At 41.1% G+C, this 23,600-nt stretch overlaps 1 protein-coding gene across 1 annotated transcript in view; it reads right to left on the bottom strand.

The window, feature by feature from the left end:
• LOC137372287 (gamma-aminobutyric acid receptor subunit alpha-2-like) overlaps positions 1 to 16,359 on the bottom strand; it is a 449,916-nt gene extending 433,557 nt beyond the window's left edge. The window contains exons 1-2 of the mRNA XM_068036058.1: positions 16,295 to 16,359; positions 15,601 to 15,688 (exon numbers count right to left, since the gene is read on the bottom strand). Coding sequence (XP_067892159.1) covers positions 15,601 to 15,680 — 80 coding nt within the window. The 5' untranslated portion in view covers positions 15,681 to 15,688; positions 16,295 to 16,359. The remainder of the gene's footprint in view (positions 1 to 15,600; positions 15,689 to 16,294) is intronic.
• Between the last annotated feature and the right edge of the window lie 7,241 nt (positions 16,360 to 23,600).

Here is a 23,600-nt window from a genome sequence, read left to right as displayed (position 1 = left end):
TTTGAATGTCACCCCCACAAACCCAAGAAGGATAGAAGGTGGGAGAGTGCAAGGAAGGCATGTAGCCGGGGACAAGAAGGAACAGTTGGGAACACCCCGGGATCTCCTGCTCAGGTCAGAAACGATGATGCTGAGGGTGGAAGTCAAGTCTGAAAGCCTAAATGTTACTACTGCCACAAGGCGGGACACCTTCATGCAGAATGCTGTGAGTTGCAGGGTAAGCCCATGGGACTTAGTGGAGTACACAAAGCCAGTGCAGAGAAAGGGGCCCTGACCGAGAGTGTGACAGATCAGGGTGTAGCTCTGACTGCAGCTGTAAGGCCAAGTACAAAAATCGCTGTGAGTGCTGGGATCATTAGTAAGATACCTGAGAGTTATAGAGAATCCTTGTCGAAAGGAAACATAACTCCTTATCCCTCAAATGAGGCAGGCAAACCTATAGCTAGACTTAGGAATACAGGAGCCACCCAAACTCTTTTACTGGGAAAAGGCATAACATTTCCACGAGAGAGCGCACTGAATGCCAAGGTTTTAATGAATCGTATTGGCGCGCAGTATATACCCATACCTTTGTATCGGGTGCACCTGGAGTGTGACCTAATGTCTGGAGCAGTAAATGTAGGGGTTGGCCATAGTTTACCTGTAGACGGAGTTGACCTACTCCTAGGGAATGCTTTGGCCGCAGCAAAGGTAGTAGCTTCTCCAGTAGTCACAGAAAAAGCAAGTGAAGTTAAAGAGACAGAACAGTTGCAGGAAAAGGTTCCAGGAATTTTTCCTTTATGTGTAGTGACATGAGCAATGGTTAAACAAGTCCGACTGTCGGAGGTAAAAGTGGCACCACAGTCAGAGAGCCGAATATCTGAAACTTTCTTTGGAGATTTGGATAATCCGAAGGAAATGTTCAGCAAGTCTTCTTTGATCAAGGCTCAGCAAGCCAATCCAGAATTAAAGTGACACAATCAGCTGTAACTGCAGCTGAGGCAAATGGAGTTCCGGAATGATACTATATTAAAAATGGGATTCTGATGAGGAAGTGGAGACCTTTGCGGATGAAGAATGGACGGTTGTTCATCAGATAGTGGTACCACCCAAGTATCGCCAGGAAATATTAAGGTTAGCCCATGAAATTCCTATATCAGGACATGTGGGATCTGGAAGAGCAAATCACGTTTAGGTCGCTATTTTTACTGGCCAAGTCTTTCCAAGGACGTGGTACAGTTTGGTAAAATATGCCATACATGCCAGATTGTAGGAAAACCGCAACCTGCCATAAAACTGGCACCTCTAATTCTCATATCAGTTTTTGTGGAACCATTTAGCAGAGTGTTGGTAGACTGTGTAGGAGCTTTACCGAAAACAAAAGCGGGACACCAGTATATACTCAGTATCGCGGATATGGCTATTCAGTTCCCAGAGGTCATTCCCTTGAGAACAATTTCTGCTAAGGTAATGTTAGAGAAGTTAACCCAGTTCTTCACTAGATATGGATTAGCGATTGAGATTCACCTAGATCAAGGTTCCAATTTTACGTCTAAAATTTTCAGGAAGTTATGGGTAATTTGGGTATAACACAGTAAAAGTCTTCAGCATACTACCCACAGGCACAAGGGGCTTTACAAAGGTACCATCAGCACCTCAAAACGATGATCAGGGCACATGTCATGAATATCCCCATGATTGGGATAAAGGGCTAGAATTTCTTCTGTTTGCCTGTAGGGATTCAGCTAAAGGACAGTTTTCGTCCTTTTGAATTAGTTTATGAACATGAGATAAGAGGTCCCCTTTCCCTTTTGCTTGGAGAAGAGAAGGCTGAGAGGTGATTTGATAGAGGTATTCAAAATCATGAGGTGTCTGGACAGAGTAGATAGAGAGAAATTGTTCCCACTCATGAAAGGATCGAGAACAAGAGGGCACAGGTTTAAAGTATTCGCTAAGAAAAGCAAAAGTGACAGGAGGAAAAACTTTTTCACACAGCGAGTGGTTAAGGTCTGGAATGCGCTACCTGAGAACATGGTGGAGGCAGGTTCAATTGAAGCATTCAAAAGGGAATTAGACTGTTATATGAAAATGAAGAATGTGCAGGGTTATGGTGAGAAGGCAGGGAATGGAACTGAGGGAATTGCTCTTTCAGAGAGTCAGTGTGGACATGATGGGCCGAATGGCCTCCTTCTGTGCTGTAACAGTTCTTTGATTCCCCTCTCGCCCTCAAAACTTACCTGCTCCCCACTCCCAACCAGTGTTCAGCCACGGATCTCTGAACAGAGATCCAAAAGCGTGGGAGTTCCGTCAACTGACCGGAATATCACAGGGGAACGGACGGCGGCAGGAGATAAGTGATTAATTCATTAATTAGAATATTTTAACATATGTAAATTGTGATGCCGCCGCAAAGCGATGAGGGGGCCGCCATGAGGCCTCACTGCCGCCAATAATATGGGGCAGGGCTTTCCTGTTGTCGAGGCCCATGGCGGGCCTCTCCTGGATGTATTTTCCTGGCCACCCACCATGACCCCTGACATCAGGGGCCCGACGTAAAATTCGCCCCTAAGTATCTGTGTTCCGGGAACAGCTCACAAGAGCTGGCAAAGTGGCTCAGGAACACCTTAAAGCTTCCCAAACAATCATGAAGAAATGCGCAGACAAGCATGCCAAGACCTGAACGGTTTAACCAGGGGATGAGGTGTTCGTATTGCTGCCTTTACTGGGTGAACCGCTGAAAGCACAGGTCAGTGGTCCATATAAAGTAGTCATAAGAATTGGTAAAGTAAATTATTTGACTGACACCCCAGATCGTCGGGAAAAAAATCGGCTGTGTCTTATCAATATGATAAAACAATTTCATCACTGGGAGGAGGATATGCAAGCACAGGTATGTCAGGTAGCAGGGGTTGTGAAGGATAAAAGGGATAGTGAGGATGAGGCAGAAGATGGCCTAGACAGTTCTCAAATTGAACCTCCTCCTATCTGGTTAGCTCATACTGAATTGTTAGAGAGATTGGACACTATGCTTTCATATTTAGATGTAGAACTCACAGCATTTAAAGGAGTCTGTAGGGACAAGCCAGGATGTACACCCTTAACCACAAATGATGTGGATGTAGGAGAATCCTTTCTTATAAAACACCATCCTTATCACTTAAGTCCAGAGAAGCAGGGTCAGGTAAAAGCAGAAATCCAATATATGGTGGAAAAACACCTCATTGAACCTAGTCAAAGCAGCTGGAGTTTCCCAGTGGTGTTTTTGCCTAAACCTGATAGTTCAATTAGATTCTGCATAGACTACAGAATGGTAAATGCAGTAAAAAGACAGACTCCTACCCAATTCCTCACTTGGAAAACTGTATTGACAGAGTGGGCAGTGCCACATTTCTTACAAAAATAGTTTTGTTAAAGGGATACATGACAAGTTCCTTTAACAACCGAGCTAAAGAAATATCAGCCTATGTCACACCATATGGTCTTTTCCAATGCCGGGTGATGTCATTCAGGCAAAAAAATGCCCCAGCTACTTTTCAGAGATGAATGAACCAAGTGGTAGCCAGTGTTCTTCACTGTGTGGTTTATCATGATGATTTTTTAAATTCATTTGTGGGATGTGGATCTCTGGCTTGGCCAGCATTTATTGCCCATCCCTAATTACCTTTGAACAGTTTGGCTTGCTCAGCCATTTCAGAGGGCATTTTAAGAGTCAACCACATTGCTGTGGGTCTGGAGTTACACATAGGCCAGACCAGGTAAGGACAGCAGATTTCCTTCCCTAAAGGACATTAGTGAACTAGATTGGTTTTTACAACAATCAACAATGGTTTCATTGTCATCATTAGACTAGATTTTTAATTCTAGATTTTTATTAATTGAATTGAATTCAAATTTCACCATCTGCAATGGTGGGATTCGAATCCATGTCCTCTGAGCATTGACTGGGCCTCTGGATTAATAGTCCAGTAACATTACCACTATGCCACTGCCTCCCCATGTGCTGGTATACAGTGACACTTAGAAGGACGACTTGGAACAACTAGAAGCTCTGTTTAGAAAATTACAATCGGCTGAGTTAGTGATAAACATTACCAAAAGTGAATTTGCTAAAGCCAGAGTAATCTACCTCAGGCATATAGTAGGGCCAAGTGTTGCCAAGAACAGCAAAAGTACAAGCATTGGTAGAGTTCCCTATCTCTAAGACTAAGCCAGTAATCATGAGGTTCTTGAGGATGTGTGGTTTCTACCATAAGTTTATACCAAATTTTAGTACTATAGCTGCTCCACTGACAGATTTGCCACAACAAATGAAAACCAAGGGAGTGTGGTCAGGTGAATGCCAAGCATCTTTTGAGAGGCTGAAAGCCATTTTGATTAATGAACCAGTGTTGGCTCCTCCAAATTTCACTAAGCCCTTCACGGTTGTGGGATCATAATTCCTTCAACACCAACCCCCCACCCACCCCCACGCACCTCCCCACCCCCCAAACTGGACTTCAAAACTGGACTTGATGGAATATGGGGAGAAAACCCCCACAGACACTAGTACTGTGAATAAAAGCCAAACCTCAACACAAAACACACAGCTGCATTCCAAGGGGTCAATTTCAAACATTCCAACATCACAACTGAACTGATACTGTTAAAGGACTGGAATTTGGGTCATTATCATAACAGTGACACAGGATAACTGCCATCATGTAACCCAATTAAGTGATTGGGGAGGCCATCGTTACAACTAACCATCCCCAGACCACAGCATTCACTCCTGTCAAAACAGGAGAGAAACCTTTTCATGTACATCAGCTCTGGAGCCTGGATACCTCACCTTTGTGGAGTTCATTGTTCTCGGTCATGTAAATAGAATCAGCACTGAGTGGATCTGTCTGGACTAGGCAAGTAACAGACTAAAGGAATTAAAAGGTGCTAAGCGCTGACCATTGGCAGGATAGCTTCAGGAGATGTGTTTATGATATTTCGATAAGGATCATCATAAAAAGGACAAGATCGAAGGGTTTGGCACTGCAGTCAAGAAGCAGGGTCAGAAATGGTCAACCTGGCTCGTGGATCTACAAATTCTCACTGGAAGGACCCACCACATGGAGGATTGTGAGCTATCAGCCAAATCCAAGGGGTATTTGGGGCTGTGGGTTTAAAGCAATTTTAAGTGTAACAACCAAATTCTGGGAAGGTTTGGGTTTTGAATTGAGTGCGTCTGGGCAGAAACGTGGGGTTTTGACGAAAAAGGTTATCTTATAAGTCATGGTGACTTGTGTGTTTGGATGGGAGCCAAGGTTAAATCGTGGAGGGATTTAAATCGGACTAACCAATCATGGTGTTGTGTGGTGTCCTTTAAATTGGTTTAGAGGTCTTTGTATCAGAGTGTTAGGAGGGTTTTAATAAACAAGTTTGTGATTCAGCCCAACCCCGTGTCTGTGCAATTGGTCCTTTATAAAAATCCTAAAGTCAACAGCCATCAGTAAAGGGGGAAAACGGGAGTGGGAACCTCTTACAAGATAGCAATTGATGCTAGTAATCTGGAGGTCAGTGCAGTCCTGTTACAATATGATGAATCAGGCATAGAAAGGCCAGTGGGATGCATATCCAAAAAGCTAAATCAACACCAAAAACTATATTCAACAGTGGAAAAAAAAACCCTAGGCTTATTACTAACTCTTAAGCATTTTGAGGTCTATGTCCACCATAGAGACACTGGTGTATACTGATCATAACCCACTAGCCTTTGTGGAAAAATTCAAAAACAGAATGCCAGACTATTCCAATGGAGTTTACCATTGCAACCTTATCACTTAAAGATTATCCACATTACAGGAAAAAATAATGTAATTTGATTTGGAGGAAAATGTAGCTGGTCTGATTAGTAAGTTTGTGGTCGACACAAAGGTTGGTGGAGTTGCGGATAATGATGAGGATTGTCAGAGGATACAGCAGGGTATAGATCGGTTGGAGACTTGGGCAGAGAAATGACAGATGGAGTTTAATCCGGACAAATGTGAGGTAATGCATTTTGGAAGGTCTAATGCAGGTGGGAGGTATACAGTAAATGGCAGAACCCTTAGGAGTATTGACAGGCAGAGAGATCTGGGCGTACAGGTCCACAGGTCACTGAAAGTGGCAGCGCAGGTGGATAAGGTAGTCAAGAAGGCATACGGCATGCTTGCCTTCATCGTTCGGGGCATAGAGTATAAAAGTTGGCAAGTCATGTTGCACTGTACAGAACCTTAGTTAGGCCACACTTAGAATATTGCGTGCAATTCTGGTCGCCACACTACCAGAAGGACGTGGAGGCTTTGAAGAGGGTACAGAGGAGGTTTACCAGGATGTTGCCTGGTCTGGAGGGCATTAGCTATGAGGAGAGGTTGGAAAAACTCGGATTGTTTTCACTGGAACAACGGAGGTGGAGGGGCGACATGATAGAGGTTTACAAAGTTATGAGTGGCATGGACAGAGTGGATAGTCAGAAGCTTTTTCCCAGGGTGGAAGAGTCAGTTACTAGGGGACATAGGTTTAAGGTGCGAGGGGCAAAGTTTAAAGGGGATGTGCGAGGCAAGTTTTTTACACAGAGGGTGGTGAGTGCCTGGAACTTGCTGCCAGGGGAGGTGGTGGAAGCAGATACGATAGCGACGTTTAAGAGACATCTTGACAAATATATGAATAGGAAGGGAATAGAGGGATATGGGCCCCGGAAGTGCAGAAGGTGTTAGTTTAGGCAGGCATCAAGATCGGCGCAGGCTTGGAGGGCCGAATGGCCTGTTCCTGTGCTGTACTGTTCTTTGTTCTTTGTTTGTAATTGCGGATGCTTTGTCTAGCATTTAACTTTGCTTTGAGTTATCTGAGTGCAAAAATGGTACAAAGAAGAACTGTATTAGCTACAGGGAAAGAGTGAATGAGAATCAGTATGTACATGTGTTGTCATGCAGGCCCCCTCCTGCCAAGACTGAGGCACAGATTATTTTGCCACATGAACATTAAAACTTAAAATTGTGGCTGGGAAGAGGGCCTATAACAAGGAATTGCCAAGCCCCTGACTGGAAAGACATTTGCATAGTAACAGACAGTACTTGGAACGGACAAAGGCACCACTCCCTGCTCCAATTTAATCCACAATGGACTTTTGATTTCCAGACATTGAAGATGGAGAGGCTGGCATTCCAGGTTAACTGCTTAGATGGCCGAATACACAAACAGACATGGTCAGACCAGTTTAGCTTTTTGAATTTGAACTTGCCACAGAGAATTTGAACTCAGAAAGCTCTTTGCTCCTGGACTGAGAACATCTCTCTCCTGTCCGCTCCCATCTCTTTCTCATGGAACTGAAGACCCATTGAAGATACATGAACCCCAAGAGAGGAAATTCTCCGACACTGAACAAGGTTTAAGAAAAATACTGGGCCCCAACGAAAAGCAAGACTACCTACAATCAAGGACTACAGTGAGCTCAAAGTGCAATAAAAACCCCTCTTCAGAGATTGCCTCAAACTTTTTAAACTTTATTTTCTTCTGCTCTTTTCTGTATCCATTTGCATGTGCATATCGCAAATGCATGCTAGCATGGGGCACGGCGTGTATTCGTGGGCATTAACAGAATTAGAGTTTCAGTTTAAGTTTTAATAAATTTCACTTTCCTTCTTTAAACCTAAGAACACCTGGTGTGCTCATTTCTTTGCCTTATCATTGGAAAGCAGTGAACAAGATTCACCAAGGGGGAGCTCAAAACACAGTGTGCTTAAAAATTAAAATCCTGCTACAATAAGACCAGGTGAAGGCTGAAAGAGACTCCTAGACAACTTTCTCACCTGGTCATAAGAGTGTTTTAATATTTTTTAATCTTCTATTTTTTCCACATATTGTAATGAAATACATGTAAAATGGTGTTTCATTCTTCCAAGGGTGGAGGTGTTATGAAAGTTCTTCCATTTTTTGTTAAATTTTGAGGACTTGTGTTTTAAAACTGAAAAAACGGATTTCCCAGATGCTGGACTTTGTGTTTTTGAAAAAGAGGTCATCATAAGGCCTTTTGGATCTGGTTTGTAAACAACCCTTACTGGAAGTCACCTGTCTTCAGGTAATTAACCAGCAGGGGCTTTTGGACTTGGAGGAGAGTTTACAGAGAAGTGACAGGTCAACATTTATAGGGGTCAGGAGGCTTGACTCGAGATATTGTTTTGGTTTCGCTTTGGACAGTCCATTGGAGTTTTAAAAACCAGCCAGGACAGCACTCACCCCTGCTCAGCCTTTTCCATTGCTTTGAAAAGCCTGCCAGATGCTACATTTGTCCTGAAAGGCCTGCTTGAAACCCTTGTTGCCACATTTCTCCTGAGACGCTGGTAAAACCTGCCAGATAAATCCTCGATGCTGCCTGAACGAATTGCTCCAGAAAAGGATCCCAGTGACCCATCACCATATACCTGGATGCCAGACAAAAAAAAAGGACAACTGACATCTTTCCATATCTTCTCTTTTTTCTTTTTTCTTTTTTGGCTCTTTTTTTTGTAACAGAGCTCTAAAAAGAAAATCTCTATTTTTTTGGGGGGGTGTGTGTGAGAAGCTAAGGTGAAAAGGGGACTTCCATATTTCAACTTGTATGTTAAAGCTTTGCTTTGTTACTGATTTTAGTCTTCTTTTATAATAAACAGAAAATTTTGTTTTTAAAGAAACCTGGTTTGTGTATTTTATTCTGGGATAAAGAAATAGAGTCTATGGTTGACCTCATCGGTAACTGGGTAAACATATGTTGTGACCTGTGGAGAAGTGGAACTAGAGAAACAGTGCACTCCTCCCGCCTCAATCGTAACACAATGCATTTCATTTTGTGGATGCTTGAGAGTACTCCATAGACAATATGGAAACACACAGAGGAATGATTCATCGGGCAAGGCAATCCCAACACTTTCACAGGAATATCTTGGTACTTGTGATGAAAATGCATAGTTTAAAAAATACCTCAAACATTCAAAGGCAGTAGTCCTACCAAAACTTACAAAACATGTTTAACAAATAATGCAACAAATGCAAAATGAATAGTATGTTATGTTATATGTACAGTTTCAGTTTATTGTTCAAAGAAACACACTGAAAGACCTACGAAAAAGCAACTACAAAATTAGATATAAAAACAAAAAGTGCTGGAAATACTCAGCAGGTCTGGTAGCATCTGTGGACAGGGAAGCAGAGTTAACATTTCAGGTCTGTGACCTTTCATCAGAACTGGCAAAGGTTAGAAAAGAGTTAGGTTTTAAGCAAGTGAAGGGGAGGGGATTGGGGGAAAGAACAAAGGGGAAGGTGTTTGATAGGGCAGTGGGCAGGAGAGATTAAATAACAAAGCTGTCCTGGGACAAAGGCAAAGAATGTGTTAATGCTTGTGGTGAAAGACCAAGCATTAGGCCAGAGTGAGTGTTAATAGTAGAATAGTGAGCAGTTCTGACTACATGAAAAACAGGCACATGGTTAAAAAATAAAATATAAGAAAAAGGCCTGTCAAGCTCTGAAGGTATTGAACTCAATGCTCAGTCCACAAGGCTGCAGAGTGCCTAATTGAAAGATCATGTGCTGCTCCCCGGGCTTACATTGATGTTCACTAGAACACTGGAGCAGGAGCCCTCTACATTGGGAAGATGAAACGCAGATCGGTTGACCGCTTTGCGGAACACCTCCGCTCAGTCCGAAAGCTTAACCCCGAGTTCTGGTTTCTTGCCATTTCAACACTCCTCCCTGCTTTCATGCCAACATTCCTGTCTTTGGCCTGCTCCAGTGTTCCAGTGAACCATATGCTTGTTTTTCATGTAATCAGAGCTGCTCATCATTCTGCTATTAACACTCTCTCTGGACTAATGCTTTGTCTTTCACCACAATCGTTAACACATTCTTTGCCTTTGTCCCAGGACAGCTTTGTTACTTAATCTCTCCTGCCCTCTACCCTATCAAACATCTTCCATCGTTCTCTCCCCCAACTCCCTCCCCATCACTTGCTTAAAACCTAACTCTTTTCTAACCTTTGCCAGTTCTGATGAAAGGTCACAGACCTGAAATGTTAACTCTGCTTCTCTCTCCACAGATGCTGCCAGACCTACTGAGTATTTCCAGCACTTTATGTTTTTATTTCAGATTTCCAGCATCTGTATTTTGCTTTTATTACAAAATTATATGCTAGTCGATAGTTTATGACAAATGCAAACAACCATGAGTACACGTTTCAAACCAAATTTAAGGTCATGTGTATAAGTCATTTTTATTTGGCAACATTTCCCATCATACGCCTGTCTTACATATATTATGCAGTGTCAGGTGATGCTGCTTAAGTCATGCCTTCAATTTACAGGGGAAAAATGTGAATGTTTGCTGAGTCCAACCAGAATAATCCTCATCAACTATGGGTCATGGATTTTGACGTATTCTCTGATAAACTGAAACAACCCATGACAGCAGTGAAGCCTCAGGGTCACAACTGGCTCAAAACAATACCATTTCTCATCAAGGATTCTAGTTCTTTCACAAATAATGACACCACAGGCTGGTGTGCCATGCAATCGCTCTTGTATAGAACAGGACCATAACACTTGACCTGATGCTGCATCAACAATTGGTCATGAAGTCTTGTGTTTCATTGCATTAATAGATTCAGTATTTTCTTTACAACACAGTATTATACATGTTCACTACTTTTATGTGATTGTTACAACTGTTAGTTTTTTTATGGATACCCAGCTTATACTGGAGGTTTACTTTTACTGTTCTGAACACTTGTGTTCACCATTTTCACAGCTCTGACTGCAGTAAGTGTCCAGCACAGACTATGTGGAATGAAAACTGGGCTGTGCTATTATTTCACTCAGTTACTGTGCACATGTTCTTTGGTTATTTGTACAATTGCTGAACATGCAAGTGCAAGGTTTAAATACGTGGTTCAATTATTTGGATCAACAATGTATGGATTTTCAGTGCACTGCAGATGTACTGTATTGTCTAGGTATTATTTCAGAACACATTCATTTGAATACATTCAGCAGAGAATACTGAATATCAGTTAGTGAATTAGAAACACAGAATAGTTACAGCACAGAAGGAGACCATTTGGCCTGTGGCGTCTGTGCCAGCTCTCTGCAACAGAAGCTCAGCTAGTCCCACTCTTCCACCCTTTCCCCATAGCCCTGCAAATTCTCTCTCTTCAGGTACTTCTGAGATAGTAATCTAATCAAGTGGTTTAAATGTCATCATAACCTGTGAAAGTGAAACTCAAGTGGTTTACCTTCATGGCAGATTATCATTCACTGACGGGCATCCAATATTTACAGCCTTGTGAATTTTTGATACAAAGTGATGATACAATTGTTAAAAAGTAATTACTTAATTTGATGTTGTAAGTTTCATGTTAAATTAGTGCCAAGTGAGCAAGATTTTCAAGTTCTTAAACTTTTGTAATGTAAGAATCTGAAAAGCATTTGACATATAAAAGTACAGGATATCTGGCTATTACTGATAGTAATTATGAAACAAAGTCCTGCCCGATGTATTCTTGTATTATATCTAGGGTTACTTTTTTAAGTGAATAAGTCAAATTCCATTTTTATTGAACGGACTTTTTACCAGTGTTTCAAAAATGGCATTCAGGGTTTTTCACAATTTATAATTATGGTAACTGAATACATAAAATTCAATTTTTATTGAATGATTACAAGATTTTCTGGGACTTTTACCAGTGTTTTGGGATTATACCCCAATTCCAATTTTTTTTTTTAGAAAACTGTAATTCAATGGGCTTGTACTCCCATGACCTCCAATAGCTCACATTCATTAGAGACATGCTACAGTTATAACTGGCAGCTAAATTCACTAAAGATACTTTACATGTATTTAAAAAAAAATCAAATTTTTTCAAATCTATCTGAAATAATTTTTAATATAATAACATGCATGAAAAGAAAGAAGTCAACATGTGGTCCTCTAGTAAGATTGCTATATAAATGCAAATTATTTTTGTTTGATATCAATTGCACCTGTAACACCCATTTCCAAGTTACATTTGATATACCAGTGTCACAAAAATAATCAGCATTTGTTTCTTTTGAAAGGGCTCAAAATAATCTAATGATATAATTTGTCACCAATGAATGCAATCATCTTGACAAATGAAGACTTGCTTTGACTTTCCATACTTGTGGTTCACCAACTATTAATTCACCAAAAGGAAAGGATTTCTTTCAAAGCCAGATTGGAAAAAGGGCACCAGATGTCATAAAAACTTAATAGCATTAGTCTTTTCTCATTGCTCAGTGACATTCAGTAGTGAGCTCATGACTTCCAGAAAATACCATCAACAACATGTATCAATAATTCTTTCTGACACATGGTTATCAGTCATACCACTGTCCGCTTAAAGTTAAATTGCAAATTCTAAGTTTCGAACTACTTTAACAAGGACCTGCAAAATGTATTTTATACAATATATTTAAATTCTTAATATTAACCTGATTTTTCCATGTTATATGAATATGTACTCCACATTTTAACTCTAGACTGTTATTGATGGATCTTCCACATACAAATAATGAATACCTAGAAAATCATAATGCTTGTGGAATATTTGTAAGATATTATTCGTATTGATCATGTTGAATATATCTTTTCAAGCTGAATATTAAAAAGCTTCTAAAGGAAAAAAGAATGGAGAGTGTTGTTTGGCATAGCACCAATGTGTGCCAAAACCCAGGCTTGCTTCGCCCACAGGTTCAGTGGGTGGATGCCTTATGTTGTGCATGGACGACTGCAGTAGAGTTCCACAAGACAATGATTTCAACTTTTACATGAATGCATTTTGATTGTTCTGGTTATTTATTATTGCAACCACCTTTCTGATAAGTATTATAATTTATGCATTTATTATATTCCATAGAACATTGGAAAAATTAATAAAACTTAATTGATACTGTTTATCATGGAAAAAGGGCAGAATTATTCACTTTTTTGCATAACATTCAATATAATTGAAGAATTAACATAGGCCTTTTTTATTACAACAGTAATTGTGTGTGGAAAAATTCACAGCACAAACGTGTCCTGTTGCACATTTAACAGACTTAAATGTCAACAGTAATTTGGGCTGCTAATTGTGATATACAAGTATATCAAAAATCCTAGCATGATTTCTCTGCATCAGTTCTGACATAACGTCCCAAGCAAAGAATTAACCTGTCTTTCACTTTCAGATGCTGACTGACCTGCTACGCATTAAAAGCATTTTCTATTTTTAATTTCACAATTCCACTGCTGATGTGTGAATTATTTATACGTTACAGAGAAAATATATCTATGACAATGATACATAGCTTTCCAACATTCTGAACAGACACTCCTATTGAAAAAGTATTGTTAATTGACAACTTCTGTAGTTATCATTCTTACAATGGAAGTTACAAACATGAATGCTTATCGCAAAAGCCTTATTTTATTAAACATATAGCAAGTCGTGATATTTTCTTTGCAGCAATGTCCAAGATTAGATACATACCATGAAGCTTCACAGCTCACCTGTATAACTTCGATCAATGTTTACTTAAATTTATAAATATCTCAAGCTCCATATATTAACAGATTTGGGGTACCTGATTTTGGATTTATCAGTCAATGAGGTAACACCACTAAGTGCAGCTGTTTCTGAACTTGCAGGCTCACAAAATTAAAACGGGGCAAATCAAGGGTAATAAATACAAGTGTAAATAAAACTGAGTTACCTACTTTGGCAGGGCCCATGGACCCCATGTGCCCTGCCTTACTGCCTATTGTAAAAATGGTCAGCAATACCATTATTGGCTCATGGATAATAGAAACATTTTCTGTGGTATTGTGTGAGAAATCACAAAAAAATTAGCTGCTCAAATCTAAAGAAACAGAAATAGTAATTTAGAAAAGTTTCTATGAGCAGACAATTTACTCTTACATGTATTCCTAAAAGGAACTCAATTCTGATTTTGCTAGAAATGCCAATTAAAGAAAATCTTTCCATAGCAATCCTTAACACATATACATTCAAGAATTTTTTCCCTCATTCACTTTAAAATAATGATCTTGAGATTGTTCCATTTCTATCTGGCACACGAGGTAAGTTTTGAAAGATCATATTTTAACACAGATTTTGATCAATTTTTAATGACTTGGCCTACAGTATGAACATATGAACATACGAATTAAGAGCAGGAGTAGGCTGCTCAGCCCATTGAGCCTGCTCCGCCATTCAATAAGTTTATGGCTGAACTGATTACTCCACATTTCCACCTACCCCCAATAACCTTCCACCCCCTTGCTTATCAAGAATCTATCTACCTCTGCCTTAAAAATATTCAAAGACTCTGCTTCCACCGCCTTTTGAGGAAGAGAATTCCAAAGACTCACGACCCTCTGAGAGAAAAGATTTCTCCTCATCTCTGTCTTAAATGTTTGTTTATATGATCTTTTTTTTAAACTTACTTTGATAACTGACTAACCTTGCTGATCTAGGACCCATCTTGCTCAGCCAATGTTAAAACATTAACACTAACTGGCAGTGTCACAGGTCATTCTAGTGGGCCCTCAAAAGAGTTCTAATAAACACTACAAGACATCTTCTGTAATACTATTGCATTGTTCTGATATGTGCATCTGTTCAAATTGTTTTCCCTTAACCATATATTTTTAACTATCTTTAACCAAGCAATTTTAACCAATAAGTCCCTAGCTTATTCAGACAGCTGTAATAGCTTTTTTTTTGCTGATGTTGTGTGCTGACTCCACCTAGAGGTTTTATATGAATAGCAGCTTTGTATTTCTCAAAGTGAGCTAAGGTGAAAATCACCTGATTAATTTATCTATAAACCATAGTTATTAATATCTGAATATTTAGCAAATTCCAGTCAAATGTACTTTCTTCCCCCACAGTCTTGAAATAACCACAAGCTTTATTCACACCAGACATTTTGAAACTGGAAAACTTTCAATATGGCAGCTGTTAAACTGAGCCTTTTGCCTCAAGTCCGCCAATATTTTCTAGTTTTGTTGAAACATATAAACAATTAAGTCTCCTGTCAGTTACACATTAATAAAGGTGCAATACAGTCCTATTGTAAGCCTATGCATGAGTTATATCTATTTTTGCCTTTCATACCAGAAACATGCCACATTTTATTGGCCATTTCCCCTGTACAGAGAAACTATACCCATCTCCCTACTTTTCAGATTTCAGTGTCTCTTTTGGTTGACTCTATGTTGACAGTTTTTATTTAAAGCATATTATATATCAGGAAGAAATACAGTTGCTTAAAATAAATGAAGTTTTTGTGGTCATATAGCTACAGTTACATTGACATTTTTCTCTCCCTTCCCAAGAGGCAAGTTGAACATTGGATTGAGAAAGGCATACAGATCCAGCATGCAGAGAATGCATTTAAAACAAGAATTTATTTCAGTTTCACACTGAAGGTGTGGAAACACCACTTTATAGATTTGTGATTGGTAATTGCTTAAATCTAGAGCTGGACACATTTCTTCCTACCTGGCACAACTGAAATTTTTAAAAGGTTAGTAGGAAGCTATAGGTGAAGAAGGTTTAATATTCATCACTCTTCTACTCACCCTGCCAGCCAAGAGAACACCAACACCAGACTAATCAGGGCTGAAGGCAGGAATTTGTTCATGGTCAGATTTCTCTTCATGGCTGCTCCTTTTAAAAAAAAGTTAAACACAGCACAGCTAAAACATAAGGAAGACAGTAAGGCTACATAAACCTCTACAAGTACCGAAATCATGCTCGGTTAGCTTTCACTGACTTCAATACCAAATGCTAATTGATGTGACAAAGCCTGTTGTACTATATCCACAAAGTACTGTAGCATTTTTTCTCTCGTCGAAGTGATGCATTGAGAATAATTAGAAAGCGTGCATTTTAAAATCAGATGTGTGATTTACTTTTTTTTCTACATTTACATATGCAGAGATTTTTTTTTGAAGTATCTCACACTATGTTAGAGCACTGATGTTATAGAGACATTGCAATATTAAAGACTTTAGGACAATTTAGAACGTGCACTGCACATTTGTGTAACCGCAATCCAAGAGCCTGGGTTTACAAATCCTCATAACAGGGCGCGATGCAAAAGCTAGAATGGTTGCAGTCTGCATGTTATTTGCCTCAAAACACGAGCCCAAGTGTACAACGGGCGAGTGCACGGCGGAGGATGAGATAGTTTCCCATCCTGTCGGGATTCCTCAGTGAGGGAAGCAGCGAGTGCTGCTGGCAGCTGAGGACCGGGGCGCTCACAACTCTTACCTGGGTGCCCGAGGGAGGTGGGGGGGGGAGCGGGGGGACTCCAGACCTCCCGCTGAAGTACTCGGCGGCTGCAGTCCGCTGTCACAGGAGGAAAAGCCCTGAGACGGGAAAGTTGGGTTGCTCCGAGTGCGATGCTGCAGCGGCAGCGGGCGACTGCCGAGTGCGCGCACCAGAACGGGCGGCGCGCACGCGAGAGCGTGCCGCGGGAGCGCGCCTCTATGCTGACACAACCTCTGGCTCCGCTAATTTATGCTGATCCGTCGTGGCACCCGAGTGATGACCGTACACTATCCATAGCCTGCGTCAAATTGCTGGAGGACCGGCTCTGGCACACGGGTCCCGGGCCATTCGAAACCTGCACACACTGAGCTGTCCCTCCCGCACTCCTCGGGGTCCTAGCGCCTTCTCTGCCAATGCGCCCATACACCCCAAACGAAACACCGTCTCTCAGAAACCACCCACCCCAGCTAAACACACCCACCCCCACCCTGACAAAACATCCATCCCTGCTAAACACACCCTCCCACATAAAACGCCCACCCCTTAAAACACAGCTTCCCTCATAAACCACCCACCCCAACTAAATACACCTTCCCTTCCCACATACAGCCCACGTGAACTGTACTAGCATTCAACCGCATCTGCTTCTTCCACTGTTAATATTAGATACGCACAAATATTTCTTCAATTATCTTTTGGCAGCAATGTTGCCGTTGTGCAGCGGTATGCTGGGTTTGACGGCGTTATGCTACAATCAGCTCATTGTATTTACATTTAAAAAACAATGTGCGTGCTTTTACTGAAAGGTGCTGTTGTGCTTCTAGTGACTCTGCTCCGTACATCTGCAAACACACGACACATACGAGGATCTCAGTCTGATTCCTTTAGTATTCCTTCCACTCCCTGTCACTCTGTTCCCTATTCTCAGCGTTCCCTTTCTGATTTTCCAAGTAATCGTCCGGGGGACCTTTAATCGTTTCTGTTGCAATAACTGTCACTTAGTTTACTTATAATGCCATGTTTTCCATTATCTTTAAAAAGGTTTTAATAGGCAATTATGTGTTTTGCTTTGTAGATTGATAACAAATTAAATAGATACATTATTGTAACTAATATGTTTAATATTTATGAGTGTAATTTTTGTCACATTATATTTCTTTTTATGTATTTACCCGTATTCTACGCGGCTAGTTATGATCGAGGACTTTGTATTTAGACTCTGCTTGGTTTTGCCTTGTGTGGAAAGCATGAATGACAATAAAATAACTGGACAATTATAATCAGTAAAACGAGTTAACCTGATATGCAAAACGTTCAAGTCAATAAAGTGATTCGGTTCTTTAACCTACTTTCTAATCTGATTTACAGCACTTAACGCCAGTATAAAGCATTTCAAGTTATACAGATCAGTCATTTAAATTCTGTCTATGTACACTTCCCATGAATAATTAAATGTCTGTATTTTCACTGCCTCCCTTGACAAGGAAGATAGAGAAACTGCAGAAGAGGAGAACAGACAAAGATTGTGAATGCGTTAACTGTCTTTACAACACTTACATGTTCTGCGTCTGTTTTTTTTCCGTTATTGCTGGACTAGTTTACATTGCTGTGTGAATATTAGATATACGTATTAATTTGTATTTTCAATTCATTGAATGCAGTTTACCTTTTGTTATTATGAGTTAAATATCTATTTGTAGTTGCATTATGTCTAAATTGCAAAGAATGAGCATACAAATATTATATTTTATTAAACCAAATTACTAGAAGCATAAATGCATTGCATTTAAAAATATTGTTAAATAATGTTTGTCTTTTTGATACATTCCTATGGATTCCGATTAAATAATGTCACATTCAACAGCAATATTTCAATGTGAATTGCTCTTTCATAATTTTTCTGAGAGCTTCTCGTATTAAACTTAAAGATGTCAGAAATAAACTTTATCTAGTCTTGGGGTCTGTTTGCTTTGCCACATTTTGGTGAGAAGACAAATATATTGGAGCAGCCGAGCAGACCATGGTGCCCGTAGCAACTATGGAAAATGCCAGCTTCAAACATAACAAACATCGTAATCAATAAGAAAAATTGTGTTCTGTATGCAGAATTTATACATATAACATTTATTGTTAACTACAATACAACAAATGCACGTGGATAAAGGGTTGTTTTCCCACGCTACATCAGAAAGCAGAGCCTCTCGGAATTTTATGCGGCTGTGCACTGTTTCCAGATTCAGGTTTCTGTTTAATCACGCAATTGCATGTTTTCTAATCAGTGATTTGGTTGAAGAAAAACTTTGCCATTTCGAATGAGTTTTCAGCATTGGTGCCAACTTCCCTCTATTTTCTCATCCAGGTGTTCATTCTCCTTATGTAAGTCTGCACAACCATTCAGCTATTGATCATGAAAGGCATTGGAGCCAAATCCAATCCCTGTCCTCATCTGGCATGCACCTTTCAAGCAAAAGTCACTGGATAGTGACCGAGGATAGGAACCCTGAATATGATGTTTTCCTGGGATAGGGAGGATTGGTTCCAAGGACAATCCAAAGTTGTAGCCATTATTAAAATAAATGGAGCTACCTCAATGCATCTGGATCCTGCCTATTTTGTGATATAACTAGGAATGCCTTGGAAGTACGAAGGGAAGAGTAGCAGGACATGTCATTTTTATAAATCAGTAACTAATATTTTTATAAGTATACAGAGGTATTGGGAAAATATTTGGAATAAAAAGACCCCCCCCCCCCCCCCACCTTATCTCCCTCCGGCAGCTAGAATTTCCTTTCCCTTTAAGTAAAATGGATTAGCTTTTTTCCAATTTGCTTGAAAGAATTGCACAGAAAGTAATTAACGTCATGATCAGTAATTCCTTTACTTACATGTGGAAAAGTTCAGACAAAAAGAGATATGTTGGGAATCTTAATGTGAATGTAGATGGTACCGTACATAAGGAAGTAGTGCAAATAAGCTGCACCGATCTCTTGGCGATTAGAACATTACCGTTCCTTTCTGATAACAAGGATTGAATCAGTTCATTTGAAGCAGAGGCACAAAAAATCTATTTGTCATACAATTGAATTTGTTTTCAGCTCATAGACTCTGAACTATAAATAAAGCTGAGGTAGTTTAATGGTTTAAAGATACATGCACGTCAGTATTCAAAGTCAAATGATCACACACCAACACCTAAATCACCAAATGCAACAAGATTAAAATTTCAGTGTGATGACATGGTGCCATAGTAAACTACAATAATTTGTGTTGAGCCTCAATTTGAATCTAAACAAGAATGATGAGTTAAAAGTTTAATTCTATGGTGCAATGCAGCATCATAAAAATGTCCATAAGCCTCAAATAATTAGAAAAGTTTGGAAACCTCAAACTAAATGAGCCACAACAGCATATGGTGAGGGAAATGAATATAAACACTGATTCTACAAATAGTTTACATCCTGAGGAACAATGGAGAAGCTTTACCTTGCACCTAGCCTATATTATGCCTATCTTGAAATGACTTGAACGCAGCACTAGATATCAAAAGTGACTTTTTTTAAATTATTCTTTCATGGGATATGGGCATTGATGGCAAGGCCAGCATTTGTGCCCATCCCTAATTGCACTTGACAACTGAGTGACTTGCTAGGCTGTCCTGAGGCAACTAGATGTCACCGATCTTGTTATATAACCAGGAGGAGTGGGACAGCAACCTCCGGACTATGAATATTTAAATATGAATATCCAGTTAAGTCAACCACATTGCAGTTGAAGTTTTTTTAAAGTTTTTTTCTGTCTCTTATCTCTCTCCCTTTATTCCAAGTGTAGTTCTCAATCTTAATTTAACATTTTGTACATCTTTAAATTTAATTTGTATTTTCTGCTTTATACTTCCTGGCTTGGACTCTGCATGTCTATGTGAAGATCCTTCCGTTTGACTTGTTGAAGAGCCTCACTACTTCTTGCCTCTTCATCCATGCAACAGATCCTCTGTAGAGGGTGCCATGTTGAATTAGACACCTTAAAGCCAATCAGAGGGCCAGCAGCTCAGAAGTATTGGCAGCGCCACCAGAAGCGGAGGCCTCGGACCCAGGCCCAGCAGTGGAATCCCGGAACACAGATAGGTGAGGCGGGGTCGCCGGAGCCAGTCCGGAAGGCTCCAGCGAGGGGAGATGGAGTAGGTGTCATTCAGTCTGGGGGAGGGGGGGTCCCAGGGAGTAAAGTTGTTCCCAGTAGGGGGTTGCTGTGGGTCAGAAATTGCTCACTAAGAAGAGACCCCCCCCCTCCCAAGCCAGCAGGGAGGGAGCTTCATTTTACAAGGCATCCTCCCCACGTGGTTGAGGCAGGTCCCCCTCCCCACCATGATATGATCCCACTGGTGGTAGAAAGAGGCCCTTAATTGGCTGTTAATAGGCCACTTAAGAGCCTCAATTGCCTACTGGGTGGGAAGGATGTCGTCGGCCTATCCCGCCCCGAGAAGATTGCTGGGTGACGGAGAGGCAATGGGCCCTGCGTCCAGTGCTCCCCTCCCCCCCCACCCCCCCCCCCCCCACCACCACCTGTTGCAGTACTCTGTTCCTCCTGCCTCCGATCCCGCCTTGTCGGGGCCCATAAAATTGCACCCATCGTTTGCCTTTGACAATTCCCAGAAACCATAAGTTTGACCATAGCAAAACCATCTGGGCCTTTTTGTTTCCAGGTGTTAAAATGTGAAACTCAAATCTGCATTTTAAAGCCCTTGGCTCCCTGTTTACAATCTGTGAGTCTGGGAGAGTGAAACCTGTTGTCCGTTAGGTGTTACAACCTTGCACCCTGCTTTCAAATGGGTCTTTGATCTGGGTTCCTTGTTCTCACGGTAACCAAGACCCCTGGCTTGTCTCTGGGCAGATTTTGTATGTGGTCACATGTTTCCTTTGAATGTCCATTTTACACTGCATTAAAGATCACAGTTTTAAAAACATAACCATACTAAAAGACTAGCGCTCATAAGAACAAGGGTGACCACGGTGACTGCAACAACTACCATGGAATCTCCCTGCTCAGCATAGTGGGGAAGGACTTCGCTCATGTCGCTTTAAACAGGCTCCAGAAGCTGGCTGAGCGTGTCTATCCTGAGGCACAGTGTGGCTTTCGAGCAGAGAGATCCACCATTGACATGCTGTTCTCCCTTCGCCAGCTACAGGAGAAATGCCGCGAACAACAGATGCCCCTCTACATTGCTTTCATTGATCTCACCAAAGCCTTTGACCTCGTCAGCAGAAGTGGTCTCTTCAGACTACTAGAAAAGATTGGATGCCCACCAAAGCTACCAAGTATCATCATCTCATTCCATGACAATATGAAAGGCACAATTCAGCATAGCGGTGCCTCATCAGACCCCTTTCCAATCCTGAGTGGCATGAAACAGGACTGTGTTCTCGCACCTACACTGTTTGGGATCTTCTTCTCACTGCTGCTCTCACATGCATTCAAGTCCTCAGAAGAAGGAATTTTCCTCCGCACAAGATCAGGTGGCAGGTTGTTCAACCTTCCCCGTCTAAAAGCGAAGACCAAAGTACGGAAAGTCCTGATCAGGGAACTCCTCTTTGCTGATGATGCTGCATTAACATCTCACACTGAAGAGTGTCTGCAGAGTCTCATCGACAGGTTTGCGGCTGCCTGCAATGAATTTGGCCTAACCATCAGCCTCAAGAAAACGAACATCATGGGACAGGACGTCAGAAATGCCCCATCTATCAATATTGGTGATCACATTCTGGGAGTGGTTCAAGAGTTCACCTACCTAGGCTCAACTATCACCAGTAACCTGTCTCTCGCTGCAGAATTAAACAAGCGCATGGGAAAGGCTTCCTCTGCTGTGTCCAGACTGGCCAAGAAAGTGTGGGAAAATGGTGCACTGACACAGAACACAAAAGTCCGAGTGTATCAAGCCTGTGTCCTCAGTACCTTGCTCTATGGCAGCAAGGCCTGGACAACATACGTCAGCCAAGAACGATGTCTCAATTCATTCCATCTTCGCTGCCTCCGGAGAATCCTTGGCATCAGGTGGCAGGACCATATCTCCAACACAGAAGTCCTCGAGGCAGCCAACATCCCCAGCATATACACCCTACTAAGCCAGTGGCGCCTGAGATGGCTTGGCCATGTGAGCCGCATGGAAGATGGCAGGATCCCCAAGGACACATTATACAGCGAGCTCGTCACTGGTACCAGACCCACCGGCTGTCCATGGCTCCACTTTAAAGACGTCTGCAAACGCGACATGAAGTCCTGTGACATTGTTCACAAGTCCTGGGAGTCAGTTGCCAGCGATCGCCAGAGCTGGCGGGCAACCATAAAGGCGGAGCTAAAGCGTGGCGAGTCGAAGAGACTTAGCAATTGGCAGGAAAAAAGACAGAAGCGCAAGGAGAGAACCAACTGTGTAACAGCCCTGACAACCAATTTTATCTGCAGAACCTGTGGAAGAGTCTGTCACTCTAGAATTGGCCTTTATAGCCACTCCAGGTGCTGCTCCACAAACCACTGACCACCTCCAGGCACTTACCCATTGTCTCTCGAGACAAGGAGGCCAAAGAAGCGCTCATAACACTATACAAAGCCCTGGTTAGACCACATCTGGATTACTATGTACATTTCTGGATACCATACTTTAGATAAGATATTTGACCTTGGAAGGAGTGCAGTGAAGATTCACCTGAATGTTACCAAGCCTCCAAGGGTTACATTATGAGCTGAGGACAGATAAGATAATCTTATATTTCCTGGAATGCAGCATGTTAAGTTATAATTTGATTGAGGTTTTTAGAAGTGTGAAATGAATTGATAGGTTAGATTGAGAGAAACTTTTTTGCTGGTGGTGAAGTCTAGGACCTTAAAATCAGAGCCAGGCCATTCAGGAGAGAAGTTAGGAAACACTTCTTCACACAAAGGGTAGTAGAAATGTGTAGCTCTCTCCCATAAACTTGAGTAGATTCTCGCTCACTTAATAATTTAAATCTGAGATTGATAGATTTTTATTTCCAAAGTTATTAATGGATTTAGAGCCAAGTCAAGTGGATAGAGTAAGATACAGATTACAATGATCTAATTGAATGGCAGAACAGACTCAAGGGGAATTTCCTTACAATACCACAACTGAATGAAAGAACTTACAAAAACAACTGGTATTTATACAGCCCCTTTCACTTGGTAAAATATCAATGACACTTCACAGGAATGTAATCAAACAAAATCAGACACTGAACCACGTGATGAAAAACATTGTCAAATAGGTAAGTTTTAAGGAGCACTTGAAAGGAAGAGAGAG

The sequence above is a fragment of the Heterodontus francisci genome, chromosome 1 (genome assembly GCF_036365525.1).
Source record: "Heterodontus francisci isolate sHetFra1 chromosome 1, sHetFra1.hap1, whole genome shotgun sequence".
Taxonomy (NCBI): domain Eukaryota; kingdom Metazoa; phylum Chordata; class Chondrichthyes; order Heterodontiformes; family Heterodontidae; genus Heterodontus; species Heterodontus francisci.
Note: the sequence above shows the minus strand (reverse complement) of the source record. Positions and strands in the feature narration are given on the sequence as shown.